Here is a 20,149-nt window from a genome sequence, read left to right as displayed (position 1 = left end):
AAAATGGGGCAGCTGAGCCAAGGGGAAGAGATTCCCTGAGGGAGCTGTTGGTGACTCCACTCGGGTAGTTGAGTGAGGTGTCTCTGAGTGGGTGAGAGGAATCTAAATATTGGGTATAGAGTTCTGTGCAGCTTACACACCCGCAATACCTCTCTGCAGGAATAGCTTCTGGAACTTACAGCCCCATTATAGCCTTCCAACATTTTTTCTCTTCCCATATTATCTCCATGTGTACTAGAAGAAAGAAGCAGCTTTTCAGCTGGCAGTACTTGATAAATTTTCCTCGCTTATCTTTCTCACTAATGAGAGGGCCTTTAGAAGCCATCAAAACCATCTAGGAAGCTGTTGAAAAAATGTATATAGCTTTCTGATTATCAGCCTTCTCAATCACATACTTTTGCTACTCCATCAACCTCTTTCTCATTTTTCTTGATACTATTCACCACTGTCCTCAAAAGATCAATAACCTAGAATATGCTTTATGAAGAAAACTATATAACCACAGAGATCTTTGATATTATCCTTTGAGATGGCTTTATCAATAAGTAATACCATATATAATGACAATCTATTGGATTGGGTTAAAGAAGTTAGCATGAAAATTACGTTCTCCTCTTTTCAACCTGTAAAAGTGCCTTAGTGAGCTTCTGAGATTGCCCTTTTCTCCCACTCTTCTGGAGTCAATCTTTTACCTTGGATGCATTCCCATAGCCCCAGCCCCTCATAGCTGTACCAAAGAAAGAAATGCAACACTGTCAAGAAGTGTTAGAAGTTACTCCTTTTTTGGCAAGGTTATTGCTAATGAACATTTTTTATATTTTAGAACTAATGCATACTGTAGTATAGAGAAAAGAGCAAAAGAGCATCTTATAGAGCCTCAACAGGATGTAATTAAGTTGGATTGTTCAGCAAAGCCAAAAGCTTAACTACACAGAGCTTAAAACTGCCCCACTCTGCTGACTTATGTACCCTCAGTGTCCTGGCCAGGCTGGACTCTGGTAGCAGTGTAGGATCCCTGGTCAAAACCTGGGAGAGTAGTTCTGGGTGCAGGAAGCTTCTGAGCTGCAAATCTGTGCTGCCATGAGCATTGCTTAACTCAGTGCCTTTGGGACCTCCTTCTTGGCAGTGCTGCAAACCCTCAGAGCTGGCAGCACAAACTTAGCCTCGGAAACATGTATTGCTGACAAAGATGAGTGTATGACCTACTTCTGGCTTTTATATAACAGTCTTCAGCATGGTAATGCTGATTCACTGAGGGGGCCCCCCTGGTTCCAGTCAGCTTGTACACATGTCCTCATTGCTCTTTGTTGGTAAAGTCATTAAGGCATTTTTGCCTGAAATTTCATGTGCAAGAGATTGGGTCTGGGACAACAATTGTGCTGTCGATAATTTCAGACATAAGAGATTATTTTGTGTGTCTATTTTTTTGCATGCCTGGCCTCAGGCTTCAGTGAAAGTTCATATTTACGGAGGATAAGTACTTGAAATAACATTTATGGACAAATTTCCCCTTCTGGTACCCAAGATTCCAGCAATCATTTGTGAGTTATAAGAAAATCATGGTTACAAGAAATCTCTTGCCCACTAAGTGTAGACAGGCAGCTCCAGCATTCCTGTTTCCAATCTCATTTGAATTATGTTTTACATTTGCCAGGAATTTTGTTGCTTTTCCCAAACCAAAAGTAACATTCTTTCCTTTCAAAGTTTAAGGCATTAAGAAAACAGAAATACAGATGGAAATTCTATGGTTAACATGTCTCACCAGTCCCCTTGCCCTGGTGAAATCCATGCCATATTTTCTTCCATTTATCCTGCAGGCTACACTTTCTAGATTTTCCTTCACATCAAAGTAAATATCACTCATTTTTCAGATACTGGGAGTTTAAGCTAATTAATACCCAGAGGTGGAGGGAGTATTTTAATTTTGCTGTTTACTTGAGGTCATAACTAAAAAAACTGTAACAACCATAAATAAGAGAAATATGTTAATATAATGTGAGTAATTGTAAACATCAACAGTGTTCTTCTTCACTGTTGCTGAAATGCTCTTTTTTGTTCCTTCTTAACCACTTTCCAGTTTCAAACAACAACCAGATTCTAAAGGCCTAATTTCTGAAGGTAGCCCTCACATATAAGGTGGCATCTATTTAGGATATCGAAGCATGTAGGCATTTTTAAAAACAAAGGGGATTAACCCTATTTCTCATGTACAAACAGTACTCACAAGCACGCTGCCTAACCCTGGAGTCATCTAAAGTCCTTGAACTGATATTTCTTCAGGATAGGCTGTGTACACAGCACAAGCTATTGAGAAAGACACTGGGAGATGTTGGGGCAACACCACTTTTCCTGTGTCCCTACCCTGCCTGGACTGCTGCCAAGTAAACTCACTCACTTGTCATTCCATGACTTCATGGTGATACACCACTGCCCTTGTGGCAATGCTGAGCTGTTCAGTCCCTATTTGACTTTTAAGCCACTTCTAACCTATGTTCATTTTAGACCTTGCATTTAGAGGTGCTCAGAGTGAATCTAGCACAGCACAAAACATGCATGAGGAGGAGAACACAACAGAGAAGAGACATTCCAAGATTATAGAATCATAGAACAAATTGTATTGGAAAGGACTTTAAAGATCATCTAGTTCCAAACCCTCTGTATTTGGCTAGGACTCCTTCCACCACACCAGGTATCTCAAAGCCCCATTCGAAGGCATCTCTGCTGCCCTTCTTTGGTCTTGTCTGCTAGCACAGTGGGACAGTGAGTCTGTGGGTACACTGGGAGACACATGGCTTCCTCTGGCCCCAATGGATGGTGCAACAGGTGCTAGTATGTGTTTTGACCAGATCTCTGAGGGATCTGCCCTGTGCAGAGGAGCAAATCTCACCTCTGCCTAATGGGGTTTGAGCTGTGTTAACTGAAAACTGTCCTTATCAGCCATTCCCATCCTCTCTTTTTACCTTTGCCGATGCTGCTAGAGAAAGAGGAATAGCGAGTCATCATCATCAGTGTTGTGAGAGATGAGATTCAATCCCTTCAAAGATAGGATGGACTTCAGCCAAGCTTTCTTATACCCCAAGGGGTGTTTAAGGTCACTGAGCTATTGCCCTGTGAGGGGGAACCAAGCAAGATGCACAGAGAAAGCAGATGTGCTTTTCTCTATGTCTCACCACTCATCCTCTGGAGGATTCATCTGTGGTAGTTACATGAAAATTCTGGGATTTTCTTATCATTTTGGCTTGTTTGCTCTGGGAAGTAGTTCTTGATAGTACTTTCTTATCCAGCATTGCCAGGTGGACTGCCAGCTCTGACTCCATTCCCAAGCCACAATGTCCCAGCACGGCAGGGCTAATCCACTGACTCCCTGTGACCCTGTGATCCTATCTCTGTCAGTTCCCAACCTTCCTTCATGCTACCTCCATCCCCAAACTGGACATCTACCCTTCTCTCTGGTGTTCTGCTAATGACTCTGCTCATCAAACCCACCCACAGCAGCACTGGGGTCCTCTCAGCCTACTGCCATGCTCCCATCTACTAGCATGCACCTGTCTCCATCCCTGCCCTGACTGCTCTGCTCCTTTTCTGTGGGGTCATGGCAGGTGAGTCCCAGGCTCCAGTCTCTCCCTTCACACACTGTTCTGTAGCATCTCCTCTTAACTTTTATGCCTCCACCACATTGCTCCTGAGTGTCTTTGTTTCCCTCCTCTGTCCCCTGAGTAATTTCTTATTGTCTGCCAGACCTGCCCTCCTACTTCTGCTTCACTTTAACTTTCCCTCCACAGACACTGAGTCCTACTAAAAGCAGTGATGGTGCTGTTCAGGCTTGAGTATGGTTATAGCAGGTGCTTTGTCTCCAGTGGACTGAACCAGAACAAAAAGAACACTGCCATACTTGAGCAAAATACTTTATTACTCAAAAACAACTTGATTAATAAATAGTTGGAGAACAAAATAAATTAAAACTGTACATTAGGGTTTACATTTTAAGGTTTTAAATTAGGTTTGTCAAAGGCCATCATTTTAGACTCAGATGCACAGTCACAGCCAAATAACACTGCTTAGAACTAAGGAATACGTAAAACCATTTCTGGTACAAATATATCCCTGCACCATCACTTAATATGTCTAGCAATTAAACCAGCTGTTGCTCTTCATTGTACGGATGAGTTTCTTTTTCTTGATGTCAACCTCATACTGGTTTGATCCATGGAAAAAGTAGAAATATCCTAGAAATGGAAGGACAGAATATTGGCAAATTAATATCTCATTTTTTTGTATCTACTGTATACACTTAATATTTTCTTGAGTGATTAAAAATCAAAACAAACAATATATACATTTGAAAGATAAATATTTTTGGCTTTAGTTGGTGGTCTTTTGGGTTACTTCTTTTTAATTAGATTTTAATTTATTTACCATTTTTCTGAAAGGCAGCATCAACTGCGTGGCCAATCCCTTGGAAGTCAGCTGCTATTTTTCTTGGATATCCCCTTTCCATTGATTGAGTATTTTCATTGAAACTAAATAAAGAAATTGCATGAGAACAGAAAATAAGCATGGCATGTTCAATGTTGAAACCAGATGGAATTTTTACAAAATACACCTGCTCTCAGCTGAAAATCCAGTAACTGGAAGCATCTGTGATCTCATAGAACTGTCTGTGTGAATCCTGTCTGTGTGAATATTTACATCTTTAGGGGCCTATGTAAGGCTGTTTTCAGAATATCACTTTCATTCCCAGAGTCTGACAATAAGGCTGGATAGGGCTTATACTGACCAATTAACTTCAATAATTATTTAAACTAATATTTTGATTTTACAGCACACAGTTTATGAAGTGACCCCATAAGAGATATGTAAACTTATGGTGTAATAATACTCTTCTTAGACATTATTGCAGATTAATTATTAAAGGTAAGATTACTGTACTGCTTAGCTGAACAAAGAAATTTCTTAAGAAGTAAATATTTTAATGTCTTTCCATAGCTTGCTTGCTTGATTTGTCATTTATAGATTTCACAGATCACTTCTGCCCTTTAATAGCTACTGAATGAATACATGATATGATGACGAAGCCTATTCATATTGTCTTTTTATACTATTTTCACACTGTTTCCTAATTAATAAACAAAGCTCATTTGCTTGTTAATAAGAGGCTGGTAAGGGTAAATGAAAGTTGTCTTTACCTCAGGTGCTACAGACTTTTTTTTTCTGAAAAGACCTGAGCAAAAAAAACCTGAGTAAATGGCTCTGAGTTTCAGCTTTCACAGTCCAAGAAGGCTGACAACAAGAGGATGTAAACTTACTGTAGAAATACTAGTGTAACTTGATTTTAAAAGCTATTTTGGTTATCTACTGTACAGAACAGAAAAGAGCCTTACCTCCAGTACTTGTTGCCCACAAAGAAATTGGTTTTCTTGGTATTTTGATCATGAACAGCTGCATCAATTTTCCTGACGCTGCTGGGGAAGCCCAGGTTCTGAATGGGCTTGGGGAAGCCTGACTCTATAGTGTAGCCGCTGACAGCCCAGTACTGATCACCTACATGAAAACAGAAAAAGTTATAGGGATTCTTGAGGAGTCTTGTCTGCTTTTCACTAAAGTCCCAGAGCTTTCAGTGTAGTAAATGCCACCAAACAGCAGAAATCCCCATCTGAAAACCTTAGGGCCCCTCCAGGGCACCCTTGAGTTCGAATATCTCACAGCTGTTGGATTTTCCACTTTTTATAGACATTGAGTTATATACTCAATACTTAAAGGTCAACATATCTTTAGGTGTGTTTGGCACCTTTAAAATGTATTTAAATAACTAATGTAGCAGTAAATTTCATTTCAGCCATGATCTTCTGTCTCACTGACCAAAGAAGAGTAGTATCATATTGTATAGGAGTGTTGTGAAGCAGAATAAGTTAATGGCAGTAACAGCATTTTCAAAATCAAAATGGATTTAAGTATTAAGAATAGCCACTAATAGTGCCAGTATTAGTGTTAGAATTAGTATGAATATTAGTGTAATATTGCTTCCATTATTATTAAAAAACATTCGCAGTATTACTATAACTTCATTCATACATAAAAAGGACTGATGGAAAAGTAAGAGAAATACCTTTAAAAAATAGCACTCGATCAGTCTTGTCAACTTCATAAGCAGCATCAAAGCCAGCTATCAGTGATGGCCAGAAAGAGGAGATGGTGTCGTGCTCAATTTCTGAGAAATACGGACTTTTGCGCCAGACATAGCTGATAGAAATGAAAACAGCAGTATTTCATTATCTGTACTTCACTAGTAGATTAGGAGCCCAGAAACACTGGGCTCCCAAAAAACACTGTTTGGGTTCTGGAGCCAGTGCTCCCTATGAGGCAGAGATATCACCCCTTTTGTGATCACGGTGCTTCACTTTGCCCTGCTCCCACACAGATGGTTGTCCTTTACTATGCATTGTTCTGAAGTCACAGAATAGTGGAGGTTGGAAGCAACCTCTCAAGGTCATCTTGTCCAACCTGTTGGCTCAAGCCAAGAGCTGGTGGCCCTGTGTAGCTATCCACTGGCATCCTGATGGCTTGTCCAGGACAACCTGTGGTATCTGTGGTAAGGGGACAATTGCAGCTTTCTCTTTGTCATGACTCGTGTAGGTAGGCACAGTTACATTATTCATCTCAGTTTGGTTAAAAATGTTAATTAAATAAATGTTGAGAAACACGTTAAAACTGAGTTTAAGGAAGAACTGCTCCTTCCTCTCCTTCCTTGAAAATTATTAAGACTTTAAGCTATGATTCTTCATCATATGTTTTAAAAGGAAAATCATACCCATATCATCAAAAGGAGCTTGCTCAATCAAAACACAACTACCAACACAAGAAGCAGGTGAAATCCTGCACCTGACATTCTGTTCTCCCTCTGCAGGGTGGATGTGTCCTGCCAACAACCTCCTACAGTGCTAGTGTTAGAGTGTGTCCCAAAAGTGGGCACCTGTAACAGCAGGGGTTCCCTACAGACATTACTGGGCAGTGGTCTAGCGCAGACTCCTAGGTCAGAATGACACCAAAAGTGACATTTTCCACAGCTCCCTGGCCCATACACTGGATGGTATGATGAGGACAGTGCTCCATGTGAAGCAGCTACAGGATGAGGACTTACACTGGAATTATTCAGCCTTGCACAATTTTAACAGACGTAGGTGATAATGTATGATGGTTTATTCATCCATCAGAAAACCATGTTGCTCACCTAGCCCAGGTGGGCCAGAAAAATTTAGCAAATTTGCCTTAACACTTTCATTAGAAGTTACCTTCCTTTTTACCAATGGAAGAGAAATTCCTTAAAATGAACTTTATGCTTTGCCTTTGTGAGTCTCACAGAAAGGTGTTGCTAGAAATAAAAGCACCTACCTGCCTTTAAAGAACAGTGTTTCCCCACGGAGAGTGGTGATAGCATCAAAAGTCAGATGAGGGTCACAGTCCTCAGGTCTTGATGGGGGTTTGGAGGGTGTTGCTTCTGTTGGTTCTTGCCGGGGTGACATTTCGGTTGGTGCTTCTGCAGGTGTCATTTCAGTAGGTTCTTTTGGGGGAAAGGCTTTTGTTGGAAGTAGAGGAGATTCCCTGGGGGGTCCTTTGTAAAACAGATAAGTGTAGAATTGGAAAGTGGATCAGAGTAGTTCATGTTGCAGAGCTGCAGGATGTACCATATGAAGCCAAATGCATAGGTTACTTGGCATGTGACCATCATTTTGTGGAAGATAGAGTTTATTACTGCAAACATGGGCTGTTCCTCTGGTATCACTGGAGAAAGACTTGGATCTTTTCACTACATGGCATGAATAAAGCCTATTTTGCAGATGCAGACTGCTAGCCACAAAAATCCCCAAGAGGTTTGCCCAAAAATAGTAACAGGAAATGAAACCACAGTATCCTTCTTCCAGTAAAAAATTCAGTACATTTTAGCTGCTGGGTAAAATTAATTATAAATTATCATCCACCATTCACTAAAAAAGGATTTTTCTTGCTTACCATAGAGGGCTTGAATACCGTCAATATCATCTGGATGAAGCTGGTAGTCCCTTGTATCCTTGGCCATATAAATAGGATACATCAAAGCACCGAAGACGTTTGAGTGACCAAGACCTAGTGAATGACCCAGCTCATGAGCAGCAACAAGAAATAAGTTGTATCCTAAAAAAAAAAAAAAAACAAGCACAAAGAACAAACACTGAGCAATATTTTTTTGCATGACAGTGGGATAGAGGTGCCATCCTCTCATGTATGATATATTGTTTGTGGTCTTAAAAAAATAGCAAAATCTAATTATGTCCCAGTTAAGAGGCTCTCTGGCATCCTGGAGAAGAAATGAGTTTTGAATTATAAAAACTTATTTCTTACTTGGAAATCAATCTGGGAATAGTTTTTGCCCATGCTGCAGGAATTTTCCTGCCAGCAAAGAGACAAATTTTCTGTAATGTTAATAATTACTAAAAACCAGGTGAGAACTTTTTAGTCATCTAGATGAATTTCTAGGATTAATAAATGACATGGAATTTACCTGGTAATTAACTTCACAAAGACTATTAACATTCAACATAATCCCTGGGCATTGCTGGAAAACAGAACACTTCACTGATTCATTTAATAACTTTTAACAATAAACTCATGACTTTTTTTTCCTTTCCAGAAGTTAAAGTTGTGCGTTACTTTAAATCAGAAAAAAAAAAAAAAAAAAAAAAAAAAAAAAAAAAAAAAAAAAAAAAAAAAAAAAAAAAAAAAAAAAAAAAAAAAAAAAAAAAAAAAAAAAAAAAAAAAAAAAAAAAAAAAAAAAAAAAAAAAAAAAAAAGAGAAGAAAAAAAAAAAAAAAAGGAGAGGCCATATTACATTACCTGAGGGTGAAAATTCCCTGTCTTACGAAGTCATGATTACCTAATATTGTTATTCCATGCTAATCTCATTTCCTTCACTAGAGCTGTAATTGCTGTATGCATTAACTTCAGGAGACTGTCATGACTGCAGCCCAGATCAAAATATGCAGCATTATTTTACTTAATTACACTGGCGTTTTACATCTCAGTAAATACTGGAAGTACTGCCAGGGTGTATGTGACTTTACAGCATCTTCAAGACAACTCTGTCTTTTAAAAAACAGGCAACACAATATTTAAGGTTACCTACCACTATAAGTAGTAAATTTCGTCCAGTTTTCATCTTCATCAAAATGGGCATCTCCTCCTATCCCACCGCCAGGGGGGTAAGCATGAGCCAGAGTTCCTCCTGGACCGTCAAAGGAATAGAAGTCACCATGAACTAAAAATAAGAGGGAAAAAAAAGTTATACTTTTCATCATCTTGGTAAGAAAAAGTGACAAATACTGTCTTTCCCAGGCAACAGAATCCCCTTACATCCAGCTGCGAAGGAAATCATTATATCTGCTTGACCACTGTAGAGCCTGGTGAATCTCAAAGGGGTGACACTGCTCCAGACCTGAAAGGCTTTTGCAATTGCCTCCTCTACATCAGCTTGTAGCATGTCTGGAGTGTAGTTCAAAATCCTGTGAAATAAGGACAAAGGAATTAAAAGCAACCAGATCACATGTGAATGGGACACATTGTATCAAGGTAAAATATTTTAATCAATAGTTATTATTATCCATGTGTCTGGAGTTGTTTATTTCAAAATAATTGCCTACATAACAGGTGAAGGTTTCACAGTTTTCTTTCGTGTCTTTCAGAAACCCTAACATATAAACTCTCCACTGCATCCCTTCTATTCACCGAGTATATTATTTAGTAGGCTGTTAACTAACTAATGTAAACTATTTTGGTATTTTTGTCACTATTTGGAAGCCTGAATAGTCCCCATATTCATGGCCCTTTTGTCCCAAATAGAGCTTTTATATGGAGATACACAGGAATAAATAGTAAAGAACCTGTTGACATTGTTTCTACCTAGCATTTACAAAGTTTTCCAGTAGTATAGAGAAAAACATGCTTTAATGTATGTTACCGATATGTTACATCTTCTTTCTGCCACTTAGGGCTGTGTGGGAAGGTGCTGTATGAACGGATGTCAGGTATTCCACATCTAGGCTGCTTCATCATGTCCAGTGTCTTATGATTCAGCTCCCCAGTCACCTCTAGCCCAAAGAATGACTGCATCTCTCGGATTTTGTCAGCCATGTGATTGAGGTTCTTTGCTTTAAAAAGAGAACTTTTCTCTTCTTTAAAATCATAGAATTTTTCCAGATATTTCTGATAGGGAAGAAAAAAACAGTTTAGAACATAAAACTTTCTTTTCAAATGCACATAATAAAATATTCTGTATCACTAATATATCAGTAGGTTCATTTTCTCAATAAATTATATCTTAAATTTTGCCTGAAGTCTTTACCTTAGCAAATTGTGTATCTTCTTCTTTCTTTTCTGGAACCACTGGAAAAGCAGAAGAACACACAACATACAGCAACTCAAGGAAAAGAAGGATCTTTGTCTTCATTTTTCTCTCCCTGTCCTACCAGCCCTTGCTAGAAGACCTCAATCTCTTCTTCTGTCTAAGACTTCCCAGTGTTTCACTATTTATATCAGTGCTGTGCTTGCTAGAGTCAATAATGGAATGACTCAGCTTATAACGTCCTCTGATTTCCCACAGAAACACAGAAAACAAATTTGGTTTTAGAAGCAAGCTAACACATGACAGTTTACCTTGCCCAAAATCCCCTGATTTCGCAATCATATTATTGGACAGTATGCTGGTTTTTTTCATTCCTAAAGTGGACTGGGTAAAACCCACCTCATTTTCCAGAGGTGCTAAAGGAACCTGGTTCTTTGTGAGGGACAACAATCTGTAATTCCTTGTAGTACGTGAGAAGGACCTCCAGAAACTGTCCTTCAGTGTGGCATCCATGCAGGACTTCATCACCCCAGGGAAGAATCCCTTCCTTTAGCCCATCTTGTCTCTGATAATTTCAGTGACATAGCTGATTATACAAATTACTCATTTCTCTTTTTTTGAACCTGACATCCCAGCTTTTTTAGAGAACCATCATCTGTGCTGCTATGTGGCCCATCTAATCATGGATTTACGGCCTTATCCCCTTGTTCCCCCATATCACAATGTAAAGGTCTCAGTAGAACACCACATATTAGGTAAAGTGGTCTGCGTGGCCTACCAGCCGAGGGTGGTTTCACAGCTAAAGAAGAAATGGCAGAAATTGCCCTAGAGAACTACAGGCACCTTTGGGATACAAGGGTCTTCAATGGAACTTTTTAATACACATCTCTAAACTCAGATGGAAGATGACATGGATTTGAGCCAGAGATTCCAAGTTCCCCAGTTTCTCAGAAGTCCTACTTTCAGTTCCTATGTCCTTTTCTGAATGTGGTGCATTGCATGTTATGCAGGATTGCAGAACCACTGTCACTCAGTTCTCTCTTGCCTGTCATTCTGAGACATCCATCCTTCAAAGCAGAATTCTTCCGTGTTGACTTAGTGGCCACATGCAAGTTCAAAAGGAGAAACATGAGCTAAAAATAATCCACTTCTTTTTGAACATGAGAAAAAGAAGGAAAAGAAACCGCTTTACGGTGAGAGCAAACACTGGAGACTTCAAAAAAATAACCCTACACCACAGCAGCTGAGCTCTGCAGTCTGCAAGGTGGCCTTGGAAAAGGCATGGCCTCCTTCCAAAGGAAACTGAAGCTGGATAGCCTGTCTGGAGTAAGGTCATGCTATATGTGTGACCTGGGTCAGAGCCCAGGTCTCTGAACCCCTGAGTGAGGTGGCGCAGATGTTTATGTCTAAGGCTGCAGAAGGATGAGAGCAGCTCACTGCTGCTGTAAAAGGGTCTTCCCTGAACAACATCCTGAAGAACACTATCGATGTTTTCTTGTGCCCTTCTGGTATCAAGTGTGTCCTCAGTGATTCAGAGGGCTGAAGCTATAGGAAACAGCCCAGAAAAACAACCCCAATCCCATCAATGATAGTTTTCTACTGAAGTTAGCAATTGCACTGGCTCCCCAAGAGGGGAGAAGAGCCACTATGAAGGAAGGGTGGTATATCATAGATGGAAACGGAGGCGCAGGAAGGCAGCCAGGCATTCTGGGATGCTAGGACCTCTCCTTTTGGCAGCAGCAAGGTTTATCTCTGCCGGTAATGGAAGAACATCCCAAATTGCATTTGTGGAGTATGATGTCTGTTTTTCCACAAGGAAATCAAAACACAAAGCAAGGCCATTTTAAGTATTGTCTTTGTATCTTCAACCTGGCAGCAGCAACTTCCATATGGTCCTTATCCTCTGCTTTTAGCTAAATGTTTTGTAAACTCCCTGTTTACTGTGTCTAGGGGTAAAGCAGTCAGAGAGAGACATGCAGCACCACCACCAGCTGGCAAATATTTTAGTCCTTTTGAATGTTTAGTAAGCTATTCTTTCTCACAGACTTTTGCATGGCTGCCAATAGGCACATTACAGCTCCTTCCTAACTGTTGGCTTCTGCTTCCAGAGCCTGTTGCCTGCACACTGAAGCTTACATTTATGAAATGCCTAGTGAGGGTTGGAGCTGGGGGGAAGAGCTGTATCTTACCTTGTGAGTGTGTTTGGCAGCACAAGTGAGTAAAATTCACAGCTGAGCAGTCTGCATGGCTCTGAGACGTGTGAGCAAGTGTGATCTTTGCATGCGAATCCAAGGGGTGACTTGCCTTCTTGTACTGACTCCAAAGACTTTGGAGTGTATAAAGATTGTAGTGTTCAAACTAATATGAGTATTCATTCCTGGGTGTAGGCACTGCAGGATGCTAGAAGAACTGTGTTGTGGCTTTAGTCAGAGGTTTAAGGTGCTTGAATATTACCTTGCCAGTGGACATGGCAAAGATTTCTTGGCAAAGACACATCTTGAATTTAAATGGGGTGAGCTGAGCTGAGCTGAACTGAAGAAATGGCCTCACATGGCACTCTTGCCTTACCTACGGATTGCCTGTCTCATGAATTCTGCTTTAGTGTCAGAAGCACTTATTCATGGACAAGGCTGAGCAGGTCATACACCTGTTTCATGTCTTTGCCCCATAGATAACGAGATTTTGATATTCCCATCTGCCCTGAGAGGCTACTCCCTTCTGTGCTCTGCAGTCACTGTTGCCCACTATTGCAGCCAGAATGAGTCCAGGAATACTGCTCATTTCTTCCCTCAGCTCATCAGCACTCAGACTCATACATCCCATATTGCCAGCAGTTAATCATGAGCTCAGAGGCAAGTGTGGGTGCTTTGGTGCTTTCCCAGGAAGACCCCTGCAGTAGAACAGAGTAGTTCACTGAAAGCCTGCCAACATCCAGGCTGATACTCCTCCACCACAGAACTGTTTGCCCTCTGACAGTGTAAATTGTGTTATGCTATGTGGTCTAGCCCAACTGCCAGGGTTTTTAGCAGATTTGTTAAAATTCTACCTGGAAATTTTGCCATTTCTCATTTTTATATGACTAAGATTCTATCCAGAAATGTCATTCCAGTTCTGTTTGGCACTTTTTAGTTACGGAAAGAAGTGGAAGGATACTTAGCATAGTGACGTAAACAATTGTCATTAACTGTTTAAACAATGGCAAATTAGGTCAAAGGAAGCTTGAACTAAATAAGCACACACACGCACACACTGTGATTTCACCTCCAAAATTTTTAGAAGGATCTGTAGATGTCTTCTTTCTCCCCTTCCCTTCACCCATACTGTTTCTAAACTCTCCCTCTTTAACCTGCCTGTGCCAAAGAAGCAGGACATGTTATAAAGGACTTGGGCATATCCAGACATGGAAGAAGCTGCTGGTTTTTCTCACTTGAACTGGGAGATACAACTCCTACGAAGAGATTCTGAGGCTTGAGGAACAATAACTGAACAGAAAAAGACACAAGCCCTTTACATCATTGCATGAGACAGTCTTTGCTAAATAACAGGTAGATCATAAGAAATAAGTAGTTGAGGGAAATAGGCAAGGAGAAAATTTGTGATATGGAAAAAAGTGGGTCTGCTATTAAAAGACTCAGGGAAACCAGAGAATATTTACTGAAACTGAAACACTTTCAGTCTAAATGAAACACTTTCAATCTCTCTCTGCAAGATAGTATTTTGAGAGTATTAAAACTGTGCCTGAAATAGATATTGACTTGAATTCCATGATTTTGCCTGTCTATCCATATACTTCAGTTTATCAGTGGGATCTCTTCATGCTAGTTTTATAATATCAAGCTGCTAATAGTAATAATGTTAGTTACTTTTCTGCTTCATCTGAGCGTTTTGTTCAGGTTCCATTGCAGTCTGAGAGATGGCATGTAGATATAGGCTCAAAGGCTGATTTTAATTAAACAGGAATTCAGATTTTTTTTTCTTTTTGATGTCTATATTCTCTCCTTGAGTATTATCAGCAATAACAAAGCTGAAATCACTTCCGCACTTGTATTTAGTGTATAAACAAGCTCCGTAAGTTGCATGTCATTTCCTCTCAGCAATGTGTGACTTGGTAGCTTAGAAGGCGTAGTCACAAAGTGATTTCAGTCCATTGGTGTTATATCATTCATCAGTGAACAAGAGTTAGGACAGAACCCAATGCCAAAGAATTCTGAGGTTTGCAGAATTAAACTAAACAAAAGTTTGCAATTATGGCACCCTTATTTCATAAGTGGCAATATGTGGGAGCCATGGCCTGAGCAGCTGGTGAGGCAAGAAGCACTGTGGTTATGAGACTCAATTCATTCACTGTTTCCTCTTTGCCACTTGAGAATTTAGGTAATCAGCTACTGTCAGTCTTGGTCTTTAGTTCATGCTGTATATTTTAATATTGGAATTTCATATAATATCTCTTGTCCTTCTTGTTTGCTTCTTACGTAGAAGTCTTCTGCGTACAGATGACTTGCTATAGATTCAACATATTTATTTATTCCAGCACAGAGATTAGAATGAGCATTTTAAATAATGAGTAATGAACTTGACCAGTGATTGGTGCAGTCTTAAGCTTCCTGTGGCAGGGGCCCATTTTTTAAAGGAGACTTGTATGTAAATAAACTTTGAATTCATTGATATCTTCATATTTCTTTGGCCCTTTTTTTGGGGGTCAGAATTATCCTTTCAGACACTGGAATTCTCAAACGAGCTACACTGTGGGCAATTTGTCTTTGTAACATCCAAATTTTGTTTTGTCAGATGTGAGATGATGTGAGAGATTAGTTCTCTCCTTTAACATCTATGTCCTACAGTCTCTCCTTATTGTACTTGAGAACACAAATAATATTTTTTTGATCTGGATATGATCAACATTTTATTTAGTGGTCTGCACTGATCTTTAAATAGCTGCCAGTAGACCATGAGTACCAAAGACTAATTTTACCTTTGTGACTTACCATCTTTAGCTGGAGATCAACATCATTTGTGCAATCCATTATTTCTTTAGTTTGACAAATGTCTGGTAGAGATTGTATAGTATTCCAGCTATCCCCTCCCCCCCCACCTTGCTCTAAAAACTCATATGTGTGGTCACCACATACACTGTAGACATTTGGGAAATATTAGTATGGATGTAACAGTCACACAGTTTTTTATCTTGTCCTCACTGTAGATGCCTTATGCACTGGCTCTGACCTCTGAGACAGGTTTTGCCAAAGGGAGGTGGTAAGGGAACACACAGAACAGTGGAAGACACCATGATTTGGTTCAAAATTCCTGGTGCCTCCACCACTGACAAAACCACATATTTTTCAAATGGCCCATACTTCTGAATCAAATGGCTTCTGTGCTTTCATATTGTACAAAAATCACAGGGAGGTGACATCTCTTGTGGAGCTGCTCACCTGCTCAGGAGTGGCAATAACCATCTTAGAGCCCTGCTCTGAGGAGCCCTGCACTCCTGAAGGTTTCATCTAGCCAAAGGATGTCTTTGAAAAATGTGATGAAGAGGGAAATCTTTAGATGCTGCCAGAGCAGACAAGGGTATAGTTCATCAGCCTTGTAATAAAATTGGCAATTAGAGGTTTTTAGAGATGTTCTGACACACAAAGCCACAGACCAGAGGGCAATTCCAGACCCATGAAGCCAAAAGAATCGAATATTCGTTGTCTGTCCAAAAGATGGGAATTATTTATTTAATTTAAATTCTTGTATAAGAGAAAAAAAGGCTAGCTAAAGTTTAAAATCACTCCTGTAACAGTGCTGACTAGTGAAGGTGCTGTCATGTTGCACTTGTGGTAATGCTAAGCTAAAAGTAATTATTCAGTTTTTCACATTTCTTTTAAGCCTGAATACCAAAGAATATTCTTATTTTGAATACCAGTTCAAATAATCAAACACTGCAGTTAACAAACTAAACTGCCTTGGAACACCCTACCAAAATGTTTCTTGTCCTACAAAAAGGATGATTTTTAATAAATACTTCAAATATTAAATCTGAAATCTACTAAATTGATATTAAAAATTACTTTGAGCATATGATTTTTGTAGTTAACAGAAAATCACTTGTGATCTCAGGAATACAGACCCAGGCCAAAGCACAGATGTTAAATTTACTAATTAATATGTCACTTTCTAGCAGTGTCTTCCTCCAGCTGACCATTATCTACCTGCAGACAGATTACTGTGATCTCAGAACATATAGCTGAGGTATTAAAATTAATTCCTGTTGCCTTATCCAAAATAAGCTGAACGACTAAACCTTTATATCTTTAATTGTTTAATCAAATCCAAGTGATCTGAGCAAAGTGTGTCAGGGAGGGATGGTCTCCACTGCAGGGCAGAGAGAGGGGCTGGTGTGCAGCAGTTTCCCCAGCTGTCACTGCTGGGGATGGCACAAGAACCAAGCTTGCATGGACAGTCATGAACTTGGATAGGGAATAGGTTCCAGATGCTAAATTAAATTACTTTTTCATTCTCACAGGGTTCTCAAGGAACTCACGAGAATTCATTGGAAATGATTATCCAGTGGACTTCAGCTAATTAAAAAAACACAATACAAGCTCATCAGGACGGTGCGTCACTACAGTTTTTAAAGTCTTAATCAAAGTCTTTTCTCTCCAAAATTCCTTAAGATAATACCTCACATGCTGAAGACCCACTAAACTGCTCCCAGATCTAAGAGAAGGCTATCAGATGTATGTGAACAGGAGGAAGTTCCGTGGGTTGTCACAGGGGACATTTGAAGAATGAAGTAATAGGCAGCCATGTAATTTATACTGACTGATTTTTCTCCAGAAAATGCATTTAAAACACACACAGTGCTTTTCAGTGCATCCATTCTATCCTTACTGTAAACACCTCTTCACAAACCATTATGATTTCCAGATTGTACATGAATTTCTTGCAGTGGAAGACATTTCATCTAGTGCACCAGGTACTTTCTCAGTAGCTATGTAAGGACAAACTAATGAAAACTTACACAATGCCTTTCAAAGATGAGCTGGAAACCAAATCACACGGCTTTGATGAATACCAAAACCCTCAGCATCAACACACACACAATTATAGCACATCTTGATCTCCTTCCCAGTCACTATTCTACCTGCTGTCCACAGGTAAAAACTTGTCTTTCTCTTTTTTTCCCCAGAGATATATGGATATTGGAACTATTAATTTTCCCTGAGAAATTTTGGTTAGCCTTACCTCTCTCTTACTAACAGTTTCTCAGCCCCAAATATAGCAACCATCTTTGCCTATGGAGATTACATGATGCACCCATAATTAAACTCTAAATAAATAATCTCATATTGCATTTGATTCTGAAGCCATCTTGCTTCTCTTTTACACCCTCCTCCCCTCAAAAAAAAAAAATTCTGGCATGAACAATTTGCTATCTAATAAAAGTTTCTTTTATCTATGCTATTTAGCAAGTGGATAACTACAATACTAAAAAATAGTAATCAGATTCAGCTTAATTAGAATTACAAACATCAAAAGGCTGTGGGGAATGGGTTCTAGTATTTTTAATATATTTTGGACAATTTTTTTCATATTTTTGTGTTTCTTGAAGTGGTTCCTGATCTTCCAACTTGCATTGCAAAATATAGGGTTAGAATTATCCCAGGTAACACAGAATTATCCTTTCAGACACTGGAATTCTCAAAAGAGCTACACTGTGGGCAATTTGTCTTTGTAACATCCAAATTTTATTTTGTCAGACGTGAGATGATGTGTAAAATGGATCATTAGTTCATTTCTCTAACACCTATGTCCTATAGTCTCTCCTCATTGTACTTGAGAACACAAATAATATTTATGAAGCAATTAAAAAGTCAACAATAGAGAGATTATCATTCTAATCACAGTAGATGTAAAAAGAATAAAGGGAATGATGTCTTTGTTGTTCAGATATTATTATTGTTAGTTGAAGACATGCAGTGAAAGGAGAGAAGGAACATTTAAAATTTTGATTTCTCTCTATTTTTCATCTGAAAAACGTCATTCTTTTGACATGTCAAAATTCTGCAAGAAACGGGTAGGTCTTCCTTTAAGGTCTGGAAAAATGTAAAGGTGAGGAACAGGTCATCCCAATGCACATCACATTACATCTGAAACCAGCTTCTAATGCAACATCTAGCAATTATTTCCACTGTTTATTTCTTCTGAAGAGAGATATTTTGTATTGTTTGTTCCCGAGTCTTGCAAAGAAAGACTTCTTGTTTCCTTTGATGATTATTCATGTGCCTTTGTGGGATAAAATTAGGAAAAGTGTAATTGACATGAAAGATTGTTCATTTTATGCAAAGTGAGCAACAATCTGGTTTGAGTTTTTGTTAGTGTCATAGAGATTTCACAAATGGGAGAGTGAAAAAAATTCTCCTGTTGCAATAATGCATGGATCAAACAAGGTTCAATTTTATTAAAAATCATCATTGGGTAGAAAATGAAACAAATTGCTGCCCACTTGAAGAATTCCAGACAATATGAATTAGTCACTGAACATGTGTTAGAAATAATCATACAGGACTCTTAAATTATTAATAGAGAATTTTTTTGTATTTCTCAAATATAATATTCTTGACAACTTGTTTTTCCTGCAATGACAAAGTTTCTTTCCCTTTTCCTTAAAAATATATACTAGTCATATTCACACATTATGTTTTAGGTCTTCCAAACTTCTACACCATCTATTCACATATTTAGAAACCAGTTTCCTGCCCAAAGCTGACAAATAAAGGGAAAGAGCTTATTTACAATAAATTTTAAGTCACATTAAATTCAGAAGGTGTTGAGTGGCAAGAGCAGTGAAAACATCTGAGGCCAGTTTTTCTCCTGAATTGGTAAATTTTAATTTCTGATTTTACACTTTTTTTTTTTTTAAATATTCTTAGAATTAAGGCATGAAATCCAATCAAGTGTATATTGTTTGTGAAGCGTATTTTACATTTAGCAGGAAAACACTTTTTTTTTTCTTAAAACATAATATATGAAGGAGTGCTAATGTTCAGCTAAGTGCTCAGAAACAGATACATAGTCACTAAACTTGCACCAGTACCACAGATGATACACATATCTATCATCTATCATCTGTGCTGTTTACCTATGAACATACCTCATACACAGAGCAACACAGTGAACATAAGCATAGGCACATAGATGGGTAATTAGGTGAGAGAATAAAGTTAGAGCTCTGATGCTTCTGTCTAACATGATGTCTTTGTCACTCTTGGATCAGGAGAACATCCTTACCACCCAAGTATTATACCACAGATGAATAATCACTCACAAAATACTGAAACACAGCTCTAACAAAAAGAAAATGAAAGCAGCAATCTGTGGCAAAAACTACCTTGTAACTTCCGAACTGCAATAATCATGTCCATCAGAGCAGGGGGAGACCAAGAGCTGGACTTGTGATTTCATCTACAACAACAAATGAGAAAACCTAAGCACAATCTGTGCGCCCAAAGACGGAGAGCAAGGAGAGATGGACAACTATAGCACCTGCTTGTATACCTTGGCTTGTCCTCTCTACCCAAAGCTTTTTGTAAAAAAATTAATAAGATTTCTGGATGCACAGTTGACTTCAGAGAGGAGATAATTTACAGGTAAAAAGATTAGAAGGATTATATTCCTCCACTGAACTAGCAGAGCCTGAAGGAGGAAGGACATGAAGGAAGATCTTTGTACATGCAGACAAACTGCTCTAGAGAACTGGAGTATATTGCTGCAGTCATGTCCTTCATTA

At 39.0% G+C, this 20,149-nt stretch overlaps 1 protein-coding gene across 1 annotated transcript; it reads right to left on the bottom strand.

Annotated features, from left to right (window-relative positions):
* Positions 1-3,946: 3,946 nt before the first annotated feature.
* LOC114067039 (stromelysin-1-like) lies at positions 3,947-10,514 on the bottom strand. The gene is made up of 10 exons (XM_027902217.1): positions 10,372-10,514; positions 9,988-10,232; positions 9,384-9,532; positions 9,157-9,288; positions 8,008-8,169; positions 7,390-7,609; positions 6,107-6,240; positions 5,382-5,541; positions 4,417-4,520; positions 3,947-4,226 (listed from the first exon to the last, which is right to left on the bottom strand). Exons 1-10 carry the CDS (start codon positions 10,474-10,476, stop codon positions 4,126-4,128), a joined length of 1,512 nt encoding a protein of 503 aa, XP_027758018.1. The 5' UTR covers positions 10,477-10,514; the 3' UTR covers positions 3,947-4,125.
* Positions 10,515-20,149: the final 9,635 nt, after the last annotated feature.

This window comes from Empidonax traillii, unplaced genomic scaffold (assembly GCF_003031625.1).
Source record: "Empidonax traillii isolate 1590-97213 ecotype Southwest subspecies unplaced genomic scaffold, ASM303162v1 scaffold853:size531304, whole genome shotgun sequence".
NCBI lineage: Eukaryota > Metazoa > Chordata > Aves > Passeriformes > Tyrannidae > Empidonax > Empidonax traillii.
Note: the sequence above shows the minus strand (reverse complement) of the source record. Positions and strands in the feature narration are given on the sequence as shown.

What these genes read in the sequence shown, in the direction of transcription:
- LOC114067039 (XM_027902217.1), bottom strand. Translation starts at nt 10,476, where the DNA reads ATGAAGACAAAGATCCTTCTTTTCCTTGAGTTGCTGTATGTTGTGTGT. An exon ending in AAAGAAGATGTAACATATCG is followed by an intron (nt 9,533 to 9,987) that starts GTAACATACATT and finishes CTTATTTCACAG; the next exon opens with GATTTTGAACTACACTCCAG. An exon ending in TCGAGTGCTATTTTTTAAAG is followed by an intron (nt 5,542 to 6,106) that starts GTATTTCTCTTA and finishes GTTTTCATGTAG; the next exon opens with GTGATCAGTACTGGGCTGTC.